This window comes from Mobula hypostoma, chromosome 8, assembly GCF_963921235.1.
Source record: "Mobula hypostoma chromosome 8, sMobHyp1.1, whole genome shotgun sequence".
Lineage (NCBI taxonomy): Eukaryota > Metazoa > Chordata > Chondrichthyes > Myliobatiformes > Myliobatidae > Mobula > Mobula hypostoma.
The window spans coordinates 69,867,633-69,884,968 of record NC_086104.1 but is presented as its reverse complement, the minus strand read 5'-3'; the positions used below and the strand labels follow the sequence as shown (position 1 = coordinate 69,884,968).

At 40.2% G+C, this 17,336-nt stretch overlaps 1 protein-coding gene across 1 annotated transcript in view; it reads right to left on the bottom strand.

Moving 5' to 3' along the window:
• Positions 1 to 1,294: 1,294 nt before the first annotated feature.
• Positions 1,295 to 17,336, bottom strand: part of LOC134350621 (aftiphilin-like) — a 102,625-nt gene continuing 86,583 nt past the window's right edge. The window contains exons 8-9 of the mRNA XM_063056099.1: positions 7,500 to 7,623; positions 1,295 to 2,317 (exon numbers count right to left, since the gene is read on the bottom strand). Coding sequence (XP_062912169.1) covers positions 2,173 to 2,317; positions 7,500 to 7,623 — 269 coding nt within the window. The 3' untranslated portion in view covers positions 1,295 to 2,172. The remainder of the gene's footprint in view (positions 2,318 to 7,499; positions 7,624 to 17,336) is intronic.

The following is a 17,336-nucleotide window of genomic DNA, read 5'->3' as shown; positions in this document are numbered from 1 at the left end:
CTGTCTACTCTGTGCCTCTCATAAGATTACACATTTCTAACAGATCTCCCATCAGCTTCCAACCACTCTAGAAAAACAACCCAGGTTTGTCCAACCTCTTGCCCTCTCATCCAGGCAACATCTTCTGCAACCTCGAAATCCTTCCAATATGGGCAAACAGATTTGCACACAATACTCCAGATACTAGAGATTTACAAAGCTGCAATACCTTACTGAGTTTTGAACTCAATGTTCCCTAGATCTCTCCGTTAAGGGTCGTCATTAATAGTGTACTGTCTATTTACATTTGACCTACCAAGAGGAACATTTCACATCTGGCTGGGATAAACTCCATCTGCCATTTCTCTGCCGTTATCTGCAACTGATCTATATCCCATTGCATTCTTTGCCAGTCTTGTACACTCTCTACATCACCAGTCTTCATATCATTTGAAAACTTACTAACCCATCCAGATACATCACAAACAGCAGAGGTCCCAGTATGGATCCCTGCAGAATACCACTAATCACAGACTTCCAGCTAGAATAAATCCTTTTGACTACTACCCTGTGTTCTGAATCCAAAAAGCTAATTCACCAGTGATCCCTTGCATCTTAATCTTCCAGATGATCCACACTCCTCCATTCCCTGCATATCCAGGTGTCAATCTAAAATCACCAGTATATCTGCTCCCATTATTACGCCTGGCAGCTGATTCCAGGCACCTTCCACTACTTAAAAACTTGTCACACACCCTCTTTAAACATCATCCCCCTTCCTTTAGTACTTGGGTTGCTATCTATGCCTCTTCTCTGCGATGTTTAATCACTGGAGATATCTATAAAATTGACATTTAATGTGTCTCATTATACAAACATTGGATGATGGATGAACGAAAGCTGATGCAACATAGAATAACAGCAGTATGAAAGATGCTGAGGAAAGGAGAGTGGGAACAGTCATGCCTGGAGGCATGGTTTAAGGGTTAGCCAGCAGCAAAATGGGAAGGCCTATCAACTTGAATCATAAAAAAATGTCACATGAACATTAATGAAATAATTACATGGACCAAGTTAAATTGCTGCATTTACATCTAAACAAATGACTTGCAAAGCTAGATCAATACTTTTTTATTTCTTAAGACACCCATGACTAAAACAATGTGGGTTTTTAATGTATTGTCTTTTGAACAATGGATAGTTTTATAAATTCTCCTTTGATATGAATGTATGTCCAATCCCACCAGGGCTGTTACCTAAATGCTGTTCATAACATTGGTTTGTCACCCAGTGATGCTGCTTCTGCGTCAAAGAAAGGCATGGAACAGGGATGCTTCAAATCATCTTTTATTTTTCTGTATTCTAAAAGTAAATATACATACTACAGTTATAAAAGAACCTGGGCATGCACATCAACCTATTCAGGTTCTTCAATGAATCATTTTTTCCATAGGAATTTCACCATTTACAATCCATAGTTATTACTGTACATACAGCCCAATCATTGCAAACTATGATTATGTCCACCATATCTTTACACTGTGCAAATCCTCAATAAAATATGCATTAGTGGCAAAATAAAACAAATAACCAGAGCAAAATCTTGGTCCCTCATTCCCCAACGAGCTCAGGCTTGAGAATTACAGTATCTTATTCTGAAATGTGCTCAGCTACTGCCTGCACTTACGATTTTAGAAATTGCTTCAATAGTTCCATTGGATTCAGGCAGACCAGTGCTTGATGAAAATAGGGTACACAATGGTAGAAGTCAATATTTTATCAAATGGGCTTTGAAATACCCAAGAGAATTTTTTTTGAATCAGTAAGAAACAAAACATAACATTGAAAGATTCACCAGGATTTCAGTGTTAAACAGAATCTGAATATTCAGATTTCCAATATTTTATGAAAGTCATTGCTAAATTAGCTAACAAAACAAATTTATACAACCCAACAAAGCAAAAGAAAAATAATCTGCAGATCCTTCCACCTGATATTTACAGATTTTCTTAATATAAACATCCTTAAATGACCAATATAAATAAATATACAACACTATTGTATGATCCATACTAGAACACTCCTGAACTGCTGACCAATAAATCATCCAGATAACTGATTAGTTTTAATTTTGAGAAAGCTGAAAGAAGTCATATTTTAAAATGTTCATAAATTAAAACTATGATCCACCGCTCAGTCTGCTTTTTCATGACAGCTTACCAAAGGTGTTAATGTGGTTGGAAACATCAGCACCTTGGCGTGCATGAATGACAGATCGGGAAGGCTTGCTATCACCTGGGCAGCTTCATTACTAAGAATTTCCTCCTTTTTTGGTTTCCTATGAAGCAGAGAAAAAATTACTTTAAATCTGTTGTGCAATTGCACATTTAGACAAAGACATAACAAAGATTTCTACTCATGTATATGAAGGATGTAAGTAATAAAGTCAATTCAGTTCAATTGCAATGATCATAAGACATGCAACACTGAGCCTTTATTCTGATTGTTTCAATAAATTTTTTTTAAGAGGACAAGCACTCCTAACTTTTATTGAAGTCAAGTTTATCTTAGAATCATTATTATTAATCTTAAAGGTTAATGAATATGTTAAGGTATCAATGATGTATTAAAAAAGGAGGGAGAGAGAAACCGGGGAATTATAGACTGGTTAGCCAAACCTCGGTGGTGGGGAAACTGCTGGAGTCAGTTATCAAGGATGTGATAACAGCACATTTCGAAAGCGGTGAAATGATTGGACAAAGTCAGCATAGATTTGTGAAAGGAAAATCATGTCTGACGAATCTCATAGAATTTTTTGAGGATGTAACTAGTAGAGTGGATAGGGGAGAACCAGTGGATGTGGTATATTTGGATTTTCAAAAGACTTTTGACAAGGTCCCACACAGGAGATTAGTGTGCAAACTTAAAGCACACGGTATTGGGGGTATGGTATTGGTGTGGGTGGAGAATTGTTTAGCAGACAGGAAGCAAAGAGTGGGAATAAACGGGACCTTTTCAGAATGGCAGGCGGTGACTAGTGGGGTACCGCAAGGCTCAGTGCTGGGACCCCAGTTGTTTACAATATATATTAATGACTTGGATGAGGGAATTAAATGCAGCATCTCCAAGTTTGCGGATGACACGAAGCTGGGTGGCAGTGTTAGCAGTGAGGAGGATGCTAAGAGGATGCAGGGTGACTTGGATAGGTTGGGTGAGTGGGCAAATTCATGGCAGATGCAATTTAATGTGGATAAATGTGAAGTTATCCACTTTGGTGGCAAAAATAGGAAAACAGATTATTATCTGAATGGTGGCCAATTAGGAAAAGGGGAGGTGCAACGAGACCTGGGTGTCATTATACACCAGTCATTGAAAGTGGGCATGCAAGTACAGCAGGCGGTGAAAAAGGCGAATGGTATGCTGGCATTTATAGCGAGAGGATTCGAGTACAGGAGCAGGGAGGTACTACTGCAGTTGTACAAGGCCTTGGTGAGACCACACCTGGAGTATTGTGTGCAGTTTTGGTCCCCTAATCTGAGGAAAGACATCCTTGCCTTAAAGGGAGTACAAAGAAGGTTCACCAGATTGATTCCTGGGATGGCAGGACTTTCATATGAAGAAAGACTGGATGAACTGGTTTGTACTCGTTGGAATTTAGAAGACTGAGGGGGGGATCTGATTGAAACGTATAAAATCCTAAAGGGATTGGACAGGCTAGATGCAGGAAGATTGTTCCCGATGTTGGGGAAGTCCAGAACGAGGGGCCACAGTTTGAGGATAGAGGGGAAGCCTTTTAGGACCGAGATTAGGAAAAACTTCTTCACACAGAGAGTGGTGAATCTGTGGAATTCTCTGCCACAGGAAACAGTTGACGCCAGTTCATTGGCTATTTTTAAGAGGGAGTTAGATATGGCCCTTGTGGCTACGGGGGTCAGGGGGTATGGAGGGAAGGCTGGGGCGGGGTTCTGAGTTGGATGATCAGCCATGATCATAATAAATGGTGGTGCAGGCTCAAAGGGCCGAATGGCCTACTCCTGCACCTATTTTCTATGTTTCTATGTATTTATTATAGCATCTCCAACATGGTAAGAGTCCCAGATATTTCATGGGAACATTAACAAATACAATTTAACACAAACCAAATAAGGAGATATTTGCTAGATCTTATGGTCAGCAAAATTCTAGCATTTGCTGCTGCGCACAAGTACTTAGAAGTTCTAATTTTATTTACAATCTGGTGTCAGCAGTAGAAATCTCTGGCATCCAACACGAGTCATGGCAGCAACCAGGCTGAGCCTATACAATTATGAATATTCATGGAAGCCAAGGAAGTATTAAGTTTAATTATTCATCATTTTCGCAAAAGCAAAATATTAGGATATGACACTCTTTTAACATATTACAGACACTAACTTCTTAATTCCTATGTTTAATTGCAAAAATATAGACATCAGATCTATTTCAGTGAATTCAGTCTCATAACAAATGCAAAATCTAGCTCATAAGAATAGATGATTTTTTTTTAAAAAGGAGAATTTTAGAAGGTATAATATGTTGTTCATGCAAGAAGCTTGTATAGTCCCACCAGTCAAGTCACTTTTTATTGTCATTTCGATCATAACTGCTGGTACAGTACATAGTAAACACGAGACATTTTTCAGGACCATGGTGCTACATGAAACAATACAAAAACTACACTGAACTACCATAAAAACAACACAAAAACCACACTAGACTACAGACCTACCCAGGACTGCATAAAATGCACGAAACAGTGCAGGCATTACAATAAATAATAAACAAGACAATAGGCATAGTAGAGGGCAGTAGGTTGGTCTCAGTCCAGGTTCTGGGTATTGAGGAGTCTGATGGCTTGGGGGAAGAAACTGTTACTTTGCCATTCAATAATGGTTGATCCAATCCTGGCCTCAACACCACCTTCTCCAGTCTCCCCCTATCCGTCAACACCTTGTGACTATCAGTCTGTCTTGAATCAATTCAATGATTCCTCCACAGCTCCCCGAAGCAAAGTTGTTCAGAGAGGCCCCTCCTTGCCTTATTTTAAATAGGAGATTCCTTATTCTGAATTTGCATCTAGTTCCAGATACCCTAGCAGGGGAAACATCATCTCAGAGCCCACCCTATCAATCCCCCAGAGGGCTATCCTTCAGCGAGATCATCTCTCATTTTTTCCAAATACCAATGAGTATCTAAATGAAGAGAGAATCACTTTAAAAGAGTGAAATTTGGAGAGATTTAGCACAAGTAGCACTACTGTATCACTCTTCTCCCAGGGACTTGAGCTTCAGGTCTTTGCTTGTTCTCCCTGAATCAGACTCAGTTCAAATTAGTGTAGCCAGATCAGCCAGATGTTAGGCTCAGGCTACTTCAGGTCACAGACATAAGCTTGCATCTTCTATCTTGCCAAAGAGCACAAACTTATTTGGAAATGGTCTCCAGTAGATTCTTGGTAGGGGGCTTATCATGTCCACTTTTAATAGTTTTGATCCAGCTATTCCTGAGCAAGGCCAGTTCACAAAATGGTGGTTGCAAAACCACCTCACAAATGACATTCTCCATTCCTGCAACCACACGGCGGAGTAAAGACATGGGAGGATTTGTCTACTTCCACAGTCCTGTTTTTCACTGTACCTTGGTTTTTGTGACAATACTAAATCAAATTTGCAATTTATGCAAGAAAATAGCAGGAGTAGGTCTCTCAGCTCCACAATCCTGCCCACCATTCACTATAATCATGGCTGATTTATGCTGGATTAAACTCTTATGTGCCAAGTTCCGTATAACCCACAATTCATTTATCTTTCAAACATTTACCAACCTTCACCTTAAATACACCAGGGGACAGAATTCTAGGGACTCCCTACTTTCTAGGAGAAGAAATTCCTTCACATCTCAGTTTTGTTAACCAGCCCCTTGTAAGTGACTCCTTGTTCGTAACTCTCCTCTGAGTGAAAATACCTTGGCATCTACCTTGTCAAGTCCCTAGGGGGTCTAATATGTTTGAATAAGGTCAGTCCTCATTCTTAAACTATGGAAGACAAACCAAACTGCTAGCTCTCTTCATAGGACCACTTATTCCAGGAAATATCTGATGAATCTCCTTCGTATAGTCTCCAGTTGCTATTCTATCATTTCATAAATCTGGGGATTAAACATTGCAACATTCCAGGTGTAGCCTCACTCACAGTGTGTACAACTGAGACAAAATCTCCTGTTCTTAAACACCAACTCTTTTGCAATAACAGCCAATGTGTCACTTCCTTTAACTACTTTTTAGACCTGCATGCTAACTTACTGTGATTAATTAGATGTATTAGAACATCTAGATCTCTCCAAACCTCACTCGTTTGAAGTCATTCTTTCTCCATTTAGCTACTTATTGGAACAGAGCCAATGAGACTGAATCACAGTTTAAACTGATTAGAGAATAAGAATGCTGGGCTTTGGTGATAAAGCTGTGAGTACTGCACAGATTATCTATCATAAGGAAGATCCCCATGCCAGGGACAGGGAGGAGGGGGATCAATTGTTTGATTAACAGGAGATCCCTATTTGTATGTTATAAATTGGAGTGGTGATTTGAGTGAGTGTTGGTGCAAAGGGAACAGCATTAGTGTCATTTTGTTATAGGTCTATAAACTGGATGACAACCCTGTGTTTCATGCATCAAGATCTTCAAGATCCCTTTCTACTGCAACATTTTGAAGCCTTACTTCCTTTATGTAATTAGCTTTCTCGTTATTCCTTCCAAGTAAAATAATTTTATTGCCCTACAATGTAGGGCATTTGGCAACTCCCCATCCACTGACTTACCCACCATGTCCCTCTGCCTCCTCCCATTTGTTAATTACCTTCCTCTCATCAGCAAGTTTATTGTGTGCTGTTATTACTTTGTAATATAAATACAACAATATGAAACTCCAGTAGTGACCTCAAAGGCATCCCACGTTACAGATTGAGAATATGAAAATGACCCACATATCCTGGCTTTTCTTTGTTAGCCAATTCCTTCTGCATGCCAATATATCACACCCCAACCCTGTACACCAATTTATCACATTTATCCACTGTTTCTTACCTCCTCAAAGAATTATGACAAGTCTGTCAAGCATGATTTCGCCTTCATAATATTTTACTAGGTCTCTTCAATTGTCTCAAGGATTTTTTTTTGTCCTGCATTACATGCTTAATAATGGATCCCAGTATTATTCCCAATGATAAAGATTAGTCTATGTAGCCTACAATTTTCTTCATGCTGTCTCTCTCCTTTCTTGAATGGTGGCACTAAATTTGCAGGATTCCAACCCTGCAATTTCATTCCATTCATTTAATATTTTTCATCTTTTGTATAAAACATGACAGGTTTACAAAATACTTTAGGATTCCATTAAATGATGAATAGACTTGTACATTGATCATTACTGTGTAAGTACATTTAATTATTTAACTGCAATCCAAGCTGCCAGTTGCATAGGATTTTAAAATAATTTTTTTTTTACCTGCTCGATGTGCTTGTTCTCTCTGCTGTGGACATTAGCCGAGCAAATGCATCAGTCATCCGATTGACAGTATTAGAGCCTTCCAGTTTAGAAGTAGTCAATTCGTACAATTCTGGATCAACACCTAAAGAAATACAAGTACCAAAATCAGAGAGTTGTACAGAGCATAGCTATATAATATAAATAAAATTTGAAATCCAAGGCTCTAATTTCTGTAAACATCTGATTTACATAAAAGCACAAAATGTAGGGTAAATTTCCAATCTTGTATATCCATCGCAAGTCATCAAATGCTGACATTTTAGTATGAATAACAAAATATTCTATTAAAGTTGCACACTGAGCATAATATTGAGATTACAAGTTTAGAATGACAAGTATTTACCCTTCTTCATCCAGAAGGATATATGCAATTTGTATCTTTTCAATATAATTGTAATAGTTATATTCAACTTCCAAATTTTAAGAATTAGTTACCGTTCTTACTACTGAAGCTTGATGAATAATTCACATTTTATCATTCTCAATGCTGTGGCAATATAGAAAATGCATATATTGGTTAATTTTTACATCTAGATTTTGTCAGCAAATTGGTTATCTAAACCTAGTAGTGAATAACAAAGTGCATGCAGTAGAGAAATACATTTGTCAAAGAAAATAGTTAAGAAAAAAAAATAGGATTGTTATATACACCCCAGAACCTGAACCAGTGGTGGGGAGAAGACTCCGCTTAGTTTCTTTGTCAAGCACCTGCATCACTAAGGCAGGATGCACCACGAGCCTCACCCAGGGGCGGTACACTTGGTGGCATAACCAAGTTCTCAGACAGCTGACATCAACCTTGGAACAGAGACGAATCACCACAAATGCTCTCCCACAAACACCAGGAGGAAATGCCCACATCACAGGATTTGTACCAGCAGGCCACCCTCCAGAGTGCCATATAACATCAAAAGATGTAAGCAATCTGCAGGTTGCTCGGGATTGGAAAATGGACATGGACTTGGAAAAAAAGCTTGTGTTTCTCCCAGACATTGCGGCTACAATACTCCGGCCAGACATGGTCCTGTGGTCCACAACAGCCAAGCTAGCATATGTTGTGGAATTGACAGTACCATGGGAAGATGGTGTTGAAGAAGCTTATGAGAGGAAAAAGACCAAGTATTCTGAAGCTGCCAGGAATGTCTGGAGGACCAAGATTTTCCCTGTAGAAGTGGGATGCAGGGGATTCGTTGCTACATCTGCGACCAGTCTATTGAAGAAGATGGGGGTGAGGGGTTACTCCCTTCAACAAGCAATCAAGTCCTTGTCAAATGCAGCAGAAGAGAGCAGCAATTGGATTTGAATTAAAAGGAAAGACAACAACTGGGCTGCAAGATGAAGACAGGAGGGTATGGAACTGAGGGGGGTGTATCTGGGAGGCCAGGTAGCACCTTTGAGCCCTCTGGAGACGTTGTGGGCTTATCAGCGAAACGTCAAAGGAGGGTGCCCACCTGATGACCACGATGAAGTACCTACCCTCCCTCTTCATCACCACTCCAAGCCCACTGCCAACATCAAGAGTGCCGATTTACCACAGGGATCGAAACATCAAGTCCTAGTAGCTCTACTTTGACCCACGATGGAAACAACTGCAGATCACAGCTGTCACACCAGATCTCATAGAAACATAGAAAATAGGTGCAGGAGTAGGCTATTCGGCCCTTCGAGCCTGCACCGCCATTTATTATGATCATGGCTGATCATCCAACTCAGAACCCCGCCCCCAGCCTTCCCTCCATACCCCCTGACCCCCGTAGCCACAAGGGCCATATCTAACTCCCTCTTAAATATAGCCAATGAACTGGCCTCAACAGTTTCCTGTGGCAGAGAATTCCACAGATTCACCACTCTCTGTGTGAAGAAGTTTTTCCTAATTTCGGTCCTAAAAGGCTTCCCCTCTATCCTCAAACGGTGGCCCCTCGTTCTGAACTTCCCCAACATCGGGAACAATCTTCCTGCATCTAGCCTGTCCAATCCCTTTAGGATCTTATACGTTTCAATTAGATCCCCCTCAATCTTCTAAATTCCAACGAGTACAAGCCCAGTTCATCCAGTCTTTCTTCATATGAAAGTCCTGCCATCCCAGGAATCAATCTGGTGAACCTTCTTTGTACTCCCTCTATGGCAAATATGTCTTTCCTCAGATTAGGGGACCAAAACTGCACACAATACTCCAGGTGTGGTCTCACCAAGGCCTTGTACAACTGCAGTAGTACCTCCCTGCTCCTGTACTCGAATCCTCTCGCTATAAATGCCAGCATACCATTCGCCTTTTTCACCGCCTGCTGTACCTGCATGCCCACTTTCAATGACTGGTGTATAATGACACCCAGGTCTCGTTGCACCTCCCCTTTTCCTAATCGGCCACCATTCAGATAATAATCTGTTTCCCTATTTTTGCCACCAAAGTGGATAACTTCACATTTATCCACATTAAATTGCATCTGCCATGAATTTGCCCACTCACCCAACCTATCCAAGTCACCCTGCATCCTCTTAGCATCCTCCTCACTGCTAACACTGCCACCCAGCTTCGTGTCATCCGCAAACTTGGAGATGCTGCATTTAATTCCCTCATCCAAGTCATTAATATATATTGTAAACAACTGGGGTCCCAGCACTGAGCCTTGCGGTACCCCACTAGTCACTGCCTGCCATTCTGAAAAGGTCCCGTTTATTCCCACTCTTTGCTTCCTGTCTGCTAAACAATTCTCCACCCACACCAATACCTTACCCCCAATACCGTGTGCTTTAAGTTTGCACACTAATCTCCTGTGTGGGACCTTGTCAAAAGCCTTTTGAAAATCCAAATATACCACATCCACTGGTTCTCCCCTATCCACTCTACTAGTTACATCCTCAAAAAATTCTATGAGATTCGTCAGACACGATTTTCCTTTCACAAATCCATGCTGACTTTGTCCGATCATTTCACCGCTTTCCAAATGTGCTTTATCACATCCTTGATAACTGACTCCAGCAGTTTCCCCACCACCGACGTTAGGCTAACCGGTCTATAACTCCCCGGTTTCTCTCTCCCTCCTTTTTTAAAAAGTGGGGTTACATTAGCCACCCTCCAATCCTCAGGAACTAGCCCAGAATCTAACGAGTTTTGAAAAATTACTGCACCTTCCCATGTGAAATACTTGATAAACATAGAAAAGTCAGAAAACAAAGGTGAGTGCTGAAAAGACAGCAGTTCTGTTTGGGATCCACAGAATTCACTAAGTGAATGGAACAAATTCTGGCATTGACTAATTTAGGTCAATGGGAACCCTCTATGGTTTAATCTATTTAACTATAAGAAACAATACTTAAGGACTTGAACCCATAGAACTGCTGAGGTGTTTTAATATTTCAGATCATTTTTGAAAATATAAAATTGTTTCCTTCTGGATATGCAGGTATCTTGAAAAATATACATTCCTGAATATCCAAGATGCAAGTACTTCACAAAAAAAATCTCACTACAAAGGTGCCAAATATGTATTGGACAGAAAATAAACCTCAAGTGTACAGCAGGATCATAAGAGCATTACCAGCAACACTGGTGAATGCTTTCCAAACGGTTAAAATGCTTCCAGAAGAAAGCAGAGAACACAAACACCATCTTTTAAGATTCCAATCTAGAAGAAACCTTGTACAAGTAGTTTCTTTAAAGGTGGCAAAGGCACATGGCATGCTTGCATTTATTAATCAAGGAATTGAGTTCAAGAGTTGTCAAGGTATGTTGCAATAGTTAGGCCGCATCTGGAATATAGAATTCAGCTCTGGTAACCCCATTCCAGGAAGCACATTGAGGCTTTGAGAGAAACATTTACCAGGATGCTGCCTTGAATAGAGGGCATGTGCTATAGGGAGAATTTGGACAAACTTGGGCTGTTTTCTCATGTCAGAGCCTGAAGGGAGATCAGAAAGACTTTTATAAACTTATGAGCAGCATAGACAGTACACATGTAGCAACTTTTTCCCAGGGTTGAAATGTCTAATACCAGAGGGCATGCATTTAAGGTAAGGTGATTAAGTTCAAAGGGGTTATGTAGGATTTTCTTGTAGAGCGATGGGTGTCTATAATGTGCTGCTTGGGGTGGCAGTGGCAGCAAATTTAGAGACGTTCAAGAGACTATCAGGCATGTGAATGTGCAGAAAATGGAATGTATGGACATGATAAAGGCAGAAGGGACTTGCTTAGTTGGGCATCTGATTATTAATTTAATTAGCTCAGCACAAGATCATGGACTGAAAGGCTAGTTCCTGAGCTGTAATGCTCTATATTCTACAATATGGGCAAACTCAGTGGTATTTACACTCCCAATTAGTCTGCTAACATTATTGATTTGTGAAATTAGTGCAATTGCAGGTTTTATCCTAATACAGAGTAAGCCATTTCAAGCCAGGTCATAGGCAGAAATATCTCACTGCTCGATATAATAGATTGAGTATAATAGAAATGTTTTAAACTTACCATGTATATAATCATGTTTCCAATAGTTTCCATTAAGACGCATGACATAGACAATCATTGCCTATGACTATGATTGTCCTTGACAAATTTTCTACAGAAATGGTTTGCTATTCCCTTCTTCTGGGCAATGTCTTTACAAGACAGGTGACTGCACAACCAGGAATTGTGATATGCAGCAGCTGCTCATACAACCATCCACCATCTGCTCCTATAACTTAATGAGACCCTGACTGGTGAGCTAAACTGGTGCTACATCTTCCCCAAGGATGACCTGCAGGTTAATGGAAGGAAGGCGCCTTACACTTCCTTTGGTAGAGATGTTTCTCTACCCCGCCACCCATGCAAAAATATTAGGCAGAGGTAAAAATAATATTCTGTTTAGTGCAGATGCTTTCAAAGCTAATGAAATGAAAAGTTTCTAAATATCAAAAAGCAGTGAACAGTAAAAAAACTAAATCAAAATTTGGTGTGACCACGCTTTGCCTTTAAAACCGCATCAATTCTTTAAGGTACACTGTCGTGCAGTTTTATAAGAAAATCAGCTGGTAGGTTGTTCCAAGCATTTTAGAGAACTTGGCACAGTTGTTCTGCTGACTTTGCCTCGCTTGCTTCTCTTTCTCTCTCTCTCCCTGCCCCCCCCCCACCCCCCAGGTACTTCCAGACAGCCTCAGGATCAGGGTTCTGTGGAGGCCATACCATCTGTTGCAAAACTCCTTGTTCTTCTTTTCACTGACCATAGCTCTTTATGATCTTGGTCATGTGTTTGGGGTCACTGCCCTGCTGAAGAAAGAAGTTGGGGCTGACCAGACACCTCCCTGATGGTATTGCATAACGGACAAGAAACTGTTTGTACTTCTCAATGACGATTCCATTAATTCTGACCAGATCACCAACTCCATTTGCAGAAATGCAGCCCAAACCTCCACTATGCTTCACTGTAGACTGCAGCCACTCATCCATGTAGTGCTCCCTAGCGATGCTATGCACAAACTACCTCCTGGTTGAGCCGGATATTTAAAATTTTGACTCACCAGTCCAGAGCCCTTGCTGCCATTGTTCATCACCCATTCTCAGGTTTTGTGTGTAGGTGAGTTACTTGCAAGAGAAAAATCTACAGATGCAGGTCGTCGAAGCAACACACACAAAATGCTGGAGGAGCTCAGCAGGCCAGGCAGCATCTATGGAAAAGGGTACAGTTAATGTTTCAGGCCGAGACACTTTAGCAGAACCTGCTGAAGGGTCTAGGCCTGAAACGTCAACTGTACTCTTTTCCACAGATGCTGTCTGGTTTGCTGAGTTCCTCCAACATATTGAAGCGAGTCTCTCGGCTTTGTTTCCACTACAAAGGAATGAATTTTTGGCTGCAACTACTTCTCTGGACCGTATTCGGCTTCCAGTGGTCTCTGAGTTCATAGGTGATAGCAGGTCTGGACTTCTGATTTAGAAGGGACATCAGTTTGATTTATCTCTCGTCTCCTACATTCAGTTTCCATGGTTGACCACTGCATTTCAGGTCCTCAATCTTTCCAGTTTCTTTCTGCTTCTTTAGAAGAGGTTGGGCAGCACATCTTGAAACTCCTGTTTGCTGCAAAATTTCTGCCTAGGAGAGATGTGATGATGCAGGATGACTTGTGTGCTAACCAAAAATTTTAACAACCAAACCAAGTGACTTAACTTAAAGGACAACCAACCCAGAGACAAACAGCAGCTAGGGAAACTAAATTCAGTTGAATGAATAATCTAGAAGTTTTTTTTTACATAACAATGTTTCAGTAAAAGTGACCATATGATAAAATTCACTAACATCTTGCATGGAAGGAAATCAGCCATTCTTACGTAGCCCCTCTGGGATTCTGGACCCACAACAATGTAGCTGACTAAACTGCTCTAAAAAAAGAAATGGCCCAAGAAAGCCCAACACAGTGGGGGCCAACTGGAAACTGAGAATAATAGCAAGCTTTGTTAGGAACTTTCACTTTTCAACAGTTTAAAAAGAGATTGTGAAAGTAACCAGTGCCACATGTAATTGATGTATAACTTAATAAATATTGAGAACATGAGATGAAAAGTCCTTGAAAGTGAGTCCATAGGTTGTGGGAACATTTCAGTGTTGGGGTGAATGAAGATGTGAAGTTATCCCCTCTGTTCAAGAGCTTGACAGTTGAGGGGTAATAACGATTCCTGAGGCTGCTGCATCTCCTTCCTGATGGCAGTAGCGAGAAGAGAACATGGCCTGGATGGTGGAGGTCCTTGATTATGGATGCTGACTCCTGCGACAGCGCTCCTTATAAATGTGCTCAATGGTGTTGAGGGCTCTAACCACGATGGACTGGGCTGTATCCACTACTTTTTTTTTTACGCTTTTCCATTCAAGAGCACTGGTGTTTCCATACTAGTCCATGACATAACTGGTTAGCATGTTCTCCACCGCAGATTTACAGAAGTTTGTCGAAGTTTTAGATGACATACCAAATCTTCCCCAGCCTCCAAGCAGAGGAGCTGCTGTACTTTCTTCATAATGGCACTTATGTGCTGGACCCATTACATGCCCTCCAAAATGATAATGCCAAGAAATTTAAAGTTGCTGACCCTCTCCACCTCTTGTCCTCCGATGAGGACTGGCTCATGGACCTCCAGATTCCTCTTCCTGTAGTCAAAGATCAGCTCCTTGGTCTTACTGACATTGAGTGAGAGGTTGTTATTGTGGCACCACTGAGCCAGATTTTCAATATGCTGATTCATCACCACCTCTGATTCAGCCAATGGCAGTGGTGTCATCAACAAACTTAAATACGGTATTGGAGTTGTGCTGAGCCTTACACTGATAAGTATAAAGTGAGTAAAACAGGAGGCTAAGCACACAACCTTGCTTTGATGGTGATTTTGGAGATGTTGCCCATCTGAACTGACCAGGGTCTGCAGGTGAGAAAATAGAGGATCCAGTTGCATAAGGAGGTATTCAGCTATTCTTGAAACTTATCGATTAGTTTTGAGGGGATGACAATATTGAATGCAGAACCATGGTTAATGAACACCATCCTGATGCATGCATCTTCACTGCCGAAATGTCCTAGGGTTGAGTGAAGAGCCAGTTTCAGTTTACAATGCAACATGAGGTTTACTTTCTTCAACATGACCACCCCAACCGCCCTGCTTATTGTCAAGTACCTAGATCGAGGTTACCACAGTAGTGTTCAGAAAAACTTCACAGCAATGATGCAACATTACGACTATTGTTAAAAGACATTAATTTACCTCAGTTATACAACACCAAACTAAATTCACCAGAACAAGAACCTACAAAACTCCTTTTAAATACAGATCCCACCACTTGAAAATCCCACATTTAAGCTTTATTTTTAGTCAAGATACTATTTGCATCAATATTTTCTGTATGCACATTAGTTTAAATGTGTGCATTTCAGATATACTGAAAGTAATAAAAGAAACATTGCACAGATTTCATTAAAATGAGCAGTTGTTACATAAATGTAGCACTTCTGCTTTATACTTATATAAACAAAATAATTGTGAGCTCATTGAATTAATCACCTGATTTTTATAATCTGTTAATCCAAGCCAGGTTAAAAACTGACATTGAAGAAATGTTTTAAAATAAAGCATTGGAATTTCTCTCAAGTCACCTTAAGAGCCATACTATTTTTACTGTGCCATGGCCTGTTCTTCATCAAGTTATGGTATTGTTGCACTGTTGTAACTATATGTTATAATTATGTGGTTTTTGTTAGTTTTTCAGTCTTGGTCTGTCCTGTGTTTCTGGGATATCACACCGGAGAAATATTGTATCATTTCTTAATGCATGCATTACTAAATGACAATAAAAGAGGACTGTGTGTCCTCATAATCTAATCTAATCTAATACCAGCTACGTAAAGCAGGAAATTCACATTCAAACTAATATGCCAACATTTAGCAGTGGAACCGTGTATCAAAAGATTAAACTGTGTGGACATTTCAGAAAAACAACATGCAAGGAGAAATATTCAATTCTAAGTTGCAGCAAGCATATACATGTGACACATGACTTCCGACCAAACTACCATGCATTGAAATTCTCCTAAGAATGTAGAATAAAGTTGGTGATATCAAAACGGAACGCTGGAAACTCAGGTGAAACAGTAACTGTGCAAAGAGAAATACTGTAGTTAACGTTTGAAGTCTGACCAAGTCTTTGACTTGAAAAGTTAACTTTGCTCTTTGTGTGTTTTTTTTTAAACACACAGATGCTATCTGACCAATCGCATGTTTATGGCAGTTTAATAATTTTCAGAGTGTCATCAACTTTATTTAAACAGATGGCTATAACATTGCTACATATCAGAGAGAATAGGCATCATTATTGGAGAGAAATGGACAGTCACTGATTCAGCTCAAGACCATTCACCTGGCCTAGCATTTTCAAATTTGGATTCCCAGCACTTGGAACTTAATTTAATTTGGCCATATCCCATTTTCAGCCATTTTGGATTAGTACACAATATGGATTACTGCACAGTAATGTTAAGCACATTACATATAACCAAAGTTATGGGCTCTGACTATGATGCTATCATCAATTCCTTTGCCAAATAACACAATCACAAGAGCAACACCCATCTAACAAATGGAAATATCTCCTGCATTTGGCTACCCATGAAAAACTAATTCTAGCTAGCATAATTAACAGCATTGGTCTCTTCATAATTAATCAACAGAAACTGTGAATAATGTCATCAAGCAACTTGAAGCAACAGGCAATCCTCAACACAAGTTCTTTCAGAACTGTTTGCTGCAGACAATTTCCATCTCTGATCCAGACAGGAAAGTCACTGTCCTCAACATTAAACCATGGGTTTACATCACTGAAGGTTCAAACCCATCCGTGGTTATCATCATTGTCCCAGGCAGCCCTTCAGTCCAGAAAGAAATTTTCCTTCGGAAAGGTGGTGGATCAAGGCCATGGATCACCTGTAGTTTTTGCCACAGATTAAACATGCTTACTTTCATTTAGATGTTGCTCTGCTATTATCAGTATTCCCATAAATAAGATTTCACAATTTGATGGCATTGTTACACGTCATAAATTCAGAGTTATTTAACACAGAAACAAGCTCTTCATCCTACGAGGTCCACACTAATCAAGTACCAATTTACACCAAATCTATTTCATTGCACCCAGGTACTTAAGAGTGATATAGAGCAGCCAATGCCAATCTGCACAACTTTGGGACAGGAGAGAAAAGTGAAGCATATGCAGTGCAAGAATATGCAAACTCTACAGCAGCAGGACCAGATTAAATACAGGTTTGTAAGAGCAGAGAAGCAGCACA